This window comes from Arachis ipaensis, chromosome B09 (genome assembly GCF_000816755.2).
Source record: "Arachis ipaensis cultivar K30076 chromosome B09, Araip1.1, whole genome shotgun sequence".
NCBI lineage: Eukaryota > Viridiplantae > Streptophyta > Magnoliopsida > Fabales > Fabaceae > Arachis > Arachis ipaensis.
This window is the reverse complement of record NC_029793.2, coordinates 11,618,349-11,626,227: the sequence shown is the minus strand read 5'-3', so window position 1 is coordinate 11,626,227 and position 7,879 is coordinate 11,618,349. Positions and strand designations below refer to the sequence as shown.

At 34.7% G+C, this 7,879-nt stretch overlaps 1 protein-coding gene across 1 annotated transcript in view; it reads left to right on the top strand.

Annotated features, from left to right (window-relative positions):
- The window catches only part of LOC107615011 (NADP-dependent alkenal double bond reductase P2), a 26,768-nt gene continuing 24,212 nt past the window's right edge, over nt 5,324-7,879 (top strand). Inside the window, exons 1-4 of the mRNA XM_021111750.1 lie at nt 5,324-5,335; nt 5,520-5,578; nt 5,694-5,752; nt 7,141-7,383. Of these exons, the coding sequence (XP_020967409.1) occupies nt 5,324-5,335; nt 5,520-5,578; nt 5,694-5,752; nt 7,141-7,383 (373 nt within the window). The remainder of the gene's footprint in view (nt 5,336-5,519; nt 5,579-5,693; nt 5,753-7,140; nt 7,384-7,879) is intronic.

Here is a 7,879-nt window from a genome sequence, read left to right as displayed (position 1 = left end):
TCCCATTTAAGAATATTTGGGTGTGCGATAGATATTCCTATTGCACCACCTAATCGCACCAAAATGGGACCCCAAAGAAAATTGGAAATATATGTTGGATATGATTCTCCCTCTATAGTGAGGTATCTTGAGATACAAACTGGAGATGTATTTAAAGCCCGGTTTGCGGATTGTCATTTTGATGAATTAAAATTTCCAACATTAGAGGGAGAGAATAAGCTTCCTGAAAAGGAGCTTAACTGGAATGCATCATCATTGATGCATTTAGATCCTCGATCAGGGCAATGTGAACTGGAAGTTCAAAAGATTATACATTTGCAAAGAATAGCAAATGAATTGCCTGATGCATTTTCCAATACAAAGAGGATAACCAAATCTTACATACCAGCGGAAAATGCCTCAATTCGAATTGACGTCCCAATAGGACAAGTAGCCACTGAAGCAAATTCACGCCAGAAGCGTGGCAGGACGGAAAATGCCCCAATTCGAATTGATGTCCCAGTAGGACAAATAGCCACGGAAGCAAATACACGCCAGAAGCGTGGCAGGCCTGTCGGTTCCAAAGATAAAAATCCTCGAAAGAGAAAAGAGGTAAATACGATTCCTGTTGAAAAAGACATAGTAAAGACACCGGCAGTTGTCCAAAATTCTGATATAACGTAGAAGACGTTCAGGTACCTGAAAATTGTAAAAATAACGAGATCTCGATAAATTATGTCTTTACAGGAGAGAAATGAGACCGAAATAAGACAATTGCCAATGAAATATTTGCATATAATGTGGCATTAGATATCATGCATGAAAGTAAGGATCTTGAGCCAAGATCAGTCGAAGAATGTCGACAAAGGAATGATTGGCCAAAATGGAAAGAAGCCATGAAGGCTGAATTAGACTCACTTGCAAAACGTAAAGTTTTTGGACCTGTAGTCCGTACACACCTGAAGATGTAAAACCTGTTGGATATAAGTGGGTATTTGTGAGAAAACGAAATGAGAAAAATGAAGTTGTGCGCTACAAAGCTCGTCTTGTGGCACAAGGTTTTTCACAAAGGCCCGGTATAGATTATGAAGAAACGTATTCCCCTGTAGTGGATGCGATAACATTGCGCTATTTGGTCAGTTTATCTGCATATCATAAATTGCATATGCATTTAATGGATGTGGTAACAGCCTATTTGTACGGCTCATTAGATCGGGATATCTATATGAAAGTCCCTGAAGGACTAAAGATATCCAAACCATCCAATGAATATTCGCAAGGGTTATACTCAGTCAAATTGCAAAGATCTTTATATGGTCTAAAGCAATCTGGACGAATATGGTATAATCGTCTTACTGAGTATCTGTCCAAAAACGGATTCAAGAATGATGATATCTGCCCGTGTGTTTTCATAAAGAAATTTGCATCTGGATTCATTATAATTGCTGTGTACGTTGATGATTTAAATATCATTGGGACTCCTGAAGAGATTCCAACAATTATAAAAACTCTAAAAGAAGAGTTTGAGATGAAAGATCTTGGAAAGACTAAATTTTGTCTCGGCCTGCAAATCGAGCATATAAAAAGTGGGATCTTTATTCATCAAACAACATACACAGAAAAGATCTTGAAAAGATTTTATATGGATAAGTCACATCCATTAAGTACCCCAATGATCGTAAGATCTTTGGATGTGAAAAAGGATCAATTCCGTCCTAAAGAAGAAAATGAAGATATCCTTGGTCCTGAAGTACCATATCTTAGTGCCATTGGAGCGCTAATGTATATTGCTAATAATACGCGACCCGATATATCATTTGCTGTGAATTTACTAGCAATATATAGTTCCTCTCCAACCAGAAGACATTGGAGTGGAATCAAACAAATCTTTCGATATCTTCATGGGACGGTTGATATGGGATTGTTTTATCCCTATGGATCCAAATCACAACTAGTTGGCTATGCAGATGGCGGATACTTGTCTGATCCACATAAAGGGAGATCTCAAACAGGATACCTGTTCACATATGGTGGTACAGCTATATCTTGGAGGTCCACAAAACAGACGATTGCTGCAACATCCTCTAATCATGCTGAAATACTGGCGATTCATGAAGCTAGTCGCGAGTGTTTTTGGTTGAGGAGTCTGATTCAATATATTCTGTCATCATGTGGACTGATTGATCATAAGATAGCTCCAACTGTCCTGTTTGAAGATAATGCAGCATGCATTGCTCAACTTAAGGGTGGATACATCAAGGGTGATAGAACAAAGCATATTTCTCCCAAATTCTTCTTCACTCATGACCTTCAAAATCAAGGGACAATTGATGTCCAACAGATCCGCTCAAGTGACAATCTGGCAGATTTATTTACAAAGTCACTCCCAAAATCCTCCTTTGAAAGATTAGTACATGAGATTGGGATGCGCCGATTTCGAGACATTAAATGATGTCGGCAAGAGGGGGAGACTGTACTCTTTTTCCCTTGGTCAGGTTTTTTTTCCATTGGATTTTTCTTGACAAGGTTTTTAATGAGGCAGTCCCCATCACAAAGGATATTGTACTCTTTTTCCTTCACTAAAGTTTTTTCCCATTGGGTTTTCTTTAGTAAGGTTTTAACGAGGCATAATCCTAAATGGTCATTCAAGGGGGAGTGTTACGATAAGAACAACAATGAATGACCATGGGTGGCTAACATTTTCCATACTGAAGTTCATTATTACCAAAGCCTTTGTATTTAATAACAGTGGAATAAGGTGGCCTCTTTACTTGTATAAATAGAGACTAAACCTCAGTACGTGATACAACACAAGCAAGTAATAATAAAATCACTTCTCTCTTTATGTTACAATCAAATACTCTTCTCTTTATATTTCTACTACAATTCTTTCTCTTCTTTTATTTTATTAGTATTCTAAATTCTCTTTTCTATTACTCTTTACATATAATGAGCAATTTTGGGTAAATAATGGACAAATCTATTATCTTAGGGTTTGGGAAGATGATAAGTACATCAAGAATATGATATTTTGACTATATTTGGAAGAGAGATTAAGACTAATTAAAAAAAATTGGGAAGCAAAAATTAAAATATAAAATTAAATTAAGTCTTTATATTATATTTGGTTTAAAATATACATGATTAAATTATGTCTTAGTATTATATTTAATTTAATTAAATACAGAGATTGAAATAAGTAAAATTATAATATTCAATTACTTAAATTACAATTTCATCAACAATTTTTTTATTATTTTGCAGTACCACCCTCCTCATCTTGTGACTCGTTCCACTTATTCTTCCGTTTTTTCTATTGCTGCTGTTGCGGTGTCGGTGCAGCCTGTGGTGGTGCCGCCTTAGCAGTATCCTCCTCTTCCTTCTTCTTCTTAGCAATGGTGTTCAGGGAAATGATCTGCTCGACCCTCCTTTGGCGGTATTCATCCTCCTTATCGGTAATCTTGCCATCACCGACACCTGACATTTTCTTGAGCAGAGATTTGGGGGTAGTAACCTCATTATTTATGGCGTCGATATTTCTTCATTTTCGTTGGTAGGAATTGAGGTGAGGTAGGAGCTCTTGTTCGGAACTGCCATAAAAGTCAATGTTGAAAGAAAAATGAGGCTGGTCTTTTGGGTGGAACAGGTCACTGTAGAGTGATGCGACATTTTCTCTCTCTTCTGTCCATATTTAATTAAGGTTATAAATATAGTAGGGGTGTGCATGGCCCGGCCCAGCCCGAAGGCCCGATCCGGTCCCGAACACTTTAGGGACTAATTTGGTGTGATTTCATCGGGTCTAGGGTCGGGTATGGGTCTCAAAAATAGACCCGGTCATAATTTCGGGTCGGGTCCGGGCCATAGCTCGGGTCACCTGAAATCGGCCCGGTGGCCCGGTCATCATATATAATTAATATTTTGTGTTATTAGTGATGGATAATGGCTATTATTATGTGAAATTTAAGTGTTGTAAACCTTAATATTTTATGTTATTAGTCATTATATATAAGACTATAAGTTAATATTTTATATTTAAAATGCATAAGACTTTAGACTAATGCATAATCTTGTGTTATTTGTATTGATTTAAATATTTGGTGTTATTAGGCAATATTAGTATTGATTATGGTTATGCTTTAATTTTAGAGAAGAGTTGGTTCTTAGTATATATTTCTAAGTGAATTTTACCATGTCAAATAATGATTGGAGTCTTGGAAATTTGGATATTTTTACATGCTAACTTACAAGAAGGTATCAAGGTAATATAATGTTAACGACCCGGTTTTCACCCGGTTTTTACCCGGTATAATCGTGGCCCAAAAGTGTATAGGTTTCATCGGGTCTAGGGTCGGGTTCGGGTCTTAAAAATAGGCCCGGTATATATTTCGGGTCGGGTCTGGGTCACACCAAACCCGGTTTCACCCGGCCCATGCACACCCCTAAAATATAGTAATCGAATCGGTTAAATTATAGAAAAGTTTTCAGATGTACCATATCACTTTATTGGAAATCTGCTATTCCATTATTTGTAGGCGTTCAGATCTATATTAAAATATTGTAATGGACATGATTGATTGTTAAAAATCTGCAATATACTTCATAAAATGGGAGTGCAAGGAAAACCTTCAACCTGTGATACCCTTATCCAAAAGCACCATGTTGTCAATTACAGAATTACCTTTGTGTTTTCCTAAACGCATCAAGCCATTGTCGATAGTAGGAAGTCGGTTGCCTAATTGCCTGGGGAGCCGATTGAAAAATATTGGGTTAGAGATTTTTTTTTAATGGTTTCATGGACGTTAGATATGGAAACAAAATACTCTGTAGATTATTGTAATTTGCAACAGTGATAAATGTATTGCAATAAAATATTAATATTTTGTTAGATTTATTTTAAATATTCAAATTTTAGTCTAACTTAATATAAAAACAACAAAATAACATAATTTAGTGGTAAAAGAAATATGTAACAATAAAAAAGATTCAGATTTAAACCACATCTTCAACAATTTTAAGATTTTCTCTAAAACAGTTCGATTGAACTGATTTTTTATTGATTTCTACTAGTTTTAAATAGTTCTCACTGATTCTAATCTTTAAATGGTCATATTATTGAACCAGACTGATTAAAGATTTAGTTCATTAAAGATTTGGTTCATTAATTTTCCAATCGAACCAGCCGAGCTGCTCCAATTCTTATTATGAGGATGTTATGATTTGTTTATACTTTATAATGATTAGTGTACTGGGATTTTTTTGGACATTTTGTTGTATTTATTTTTTGTGTAATATTGGGTTTGATGGGTTATAAGGTAAAGTGTTGGACAGATAATGTAAAAGAGGAATGGGCTATAAGGTATGAATTTCTGGATCCTACTATTTTTTGGCTGCTTCGGCTGTAGAGGGCTGGGTATAGACCGAAATAAAAAAACAACGTATATTAGTGACTGATGAAGAGAATATTATCATAAGTTGCTTTTTCCCAGGGATGATGGATGAGTGACTGAAAGTCTGAAACTGCCGTGATTTGTGATTTACAGGGAAGTCTTAATTTGTTGCATATTAAGATGTCTATGGTGGCTATTATAGTTACCATGTCGTAAAATATATCGTTAAAATTAAAATAATATTTTTTATTATTTAATAATATTTTTTAATTTAACAATAAAAAATATTGATAATTTTAAGATAAATAATATTTTCACTGTTTTTAGCTTGAAATTTGAATTTGATCTTGATTTGATGACAAAAAAGCCCAATCATCTAGAAACAAGTATCTTAATCTACAAATATTCCACCTACCTAATCAAGTATTGTCAGCCACAACACTAAAAGAGGTTGGAACTTTCACATTGAAAGTAAGACCATAGTGATTAGTGACAAATGACAAAGTGAAGATGACACACATGGCATCTCTTACCAAATCCCAAGTTATGCCAAATGCAACGTTTTCCGTCTTCTTCTTTTATATTTTATTTCACAAATATCTTTATTAAAATTTTTTGACTTATGTTTCACATTTTTTAATATAATAGTGGGGGAATATAGGTTGGGTGTTACATCCATGTGCAAAGTACATGATTAAATTATAGGAAACATTTCAAATGCACCCGGAATATCAATACACTAATTGTTTTAACCGTTGATTTCAATTAATATATATTATATATATTTTTATAATTCAGATCAACGGTTAAAACAACTGGAGTACCGATACTTTCGGTGCACCTTATTTCCTAAATTATAATTAACACTAATCTTTAAAATTGCATCTGTACCTTAAAAATGTCCTATGTTTAAATAACAAACATCACTGGGGCCACTGCATGTTTTTATCACTTATCATTTATCAGTGTCAGAGTCTTGATAAATTATAAAAAATGATACGTGCGTACAAAAAAATCAGACACTATATTTATACACATTTTCAATATATCTTTTGTATTTCAACATGTATGCTATATGAGTGGCTAATTTGGTGACTGATTTTTTCTGTACAAGCAAGAGGGATTGGTAGTAAAAAAAATTAAAGATGTGGAACTCAAGTATTTTGAGCATTATAGTGAATAGTGAGTGGTGATGATATACCTCTAGGTTCTTTGAGCACTTATATAGTTACTTTTAGATCATACGCCATAATAGTCCTCACATTTGTGGCAGGAATTGAACTTGTGTCCTTGTGGAATATGAGTTTGATTTTACCAACTGTATCAACCATCTTTTAAAAAAATGGGATACCCCATGGAAACAGCAATAGGATTAGGATAAAATTCAAACAGCATTTGTTTGTTAGGAAGTCAAATGTGTTAGTTTTCCTTATAATCATGGAACTTTGTAGCTATTGTGTTCTTCTTGATATTAGACTGTACACTCAATCCAATTGAATTAATAGAACTTTTAGTATTCTGTATAATTGTTGTACCATGGGAATGCAGAATTGAGAAATTTGAAATTAGAAATTCATTATTGATTATAATCTTCAACATAGTAAGCCTCAATTTACCTTAGAACAGGATGCTTTTCAAACAACATGGGAAACAATAGGTAAAAAAGAAACAATTCTATAACTTTTGGTTTGGAAGAGTGTAGAAATGAAAAATGGTTTAATGGTGTTTGTACTTTGCGAAACTCCCAATGATTGGTTTTGCAGTTTGATCTGAGAAGCAATTCATGTAGCAATCTGCTGTGTTGATGATTCTATTTCAATAACTGCTTCATTATTTCAGCCATTAACAGGATATGGTGTGGCTAAAGTCCTGGAATCTGGACACCCGGATTACAAGAAGGGTGATTTGGTGTGGGGGTTTACCAAATGGGAAGAGTACAGTTTGGTCCCGGCATCTCTAATACTTTTCAAAATCAAGCACACCGATGTCCCACTTTCATACTATACTGGAATTCTTGGTATGTTTCTTCAACAACTTTGGGTCTAATTGATTCTTGGTGAAATAAGCACTTGATGTCGGTATAATTCTCAACTGTAACCTTCTTATTATGGCAATTTCATGCGATAAATGAATCATTTGTTTGTCAAGTATTATTCGGAAACGGTGATACATTTGTCCTTCCTTACAAAATCTGTACATATAGAGGAGGACTAATATGTCTCTATTTTCTAAATGGAGTGAGACAAACTTTTCTAATAATCAGGGGATTGGTGAGGGATGGATTTGTCATTTTCAATGTCATATAATTGTGAGAAATTGGGAATATTTATGGATGGATTTGTCATTTTCAACTCGGAGAGACAAGTTTCCTGTGTTTTTAATTAGAGATGGGATTGGGGGAGTGAAGGTGATGGTTTCAGTGGCTAAGAGAAGGGGGGGTTGAATCTTAGCCCCTTTTTTTCTTGCTAACACTTGCTGGATTCAGAGGAGACTTTTCTGTTTTTAGCTCGTCC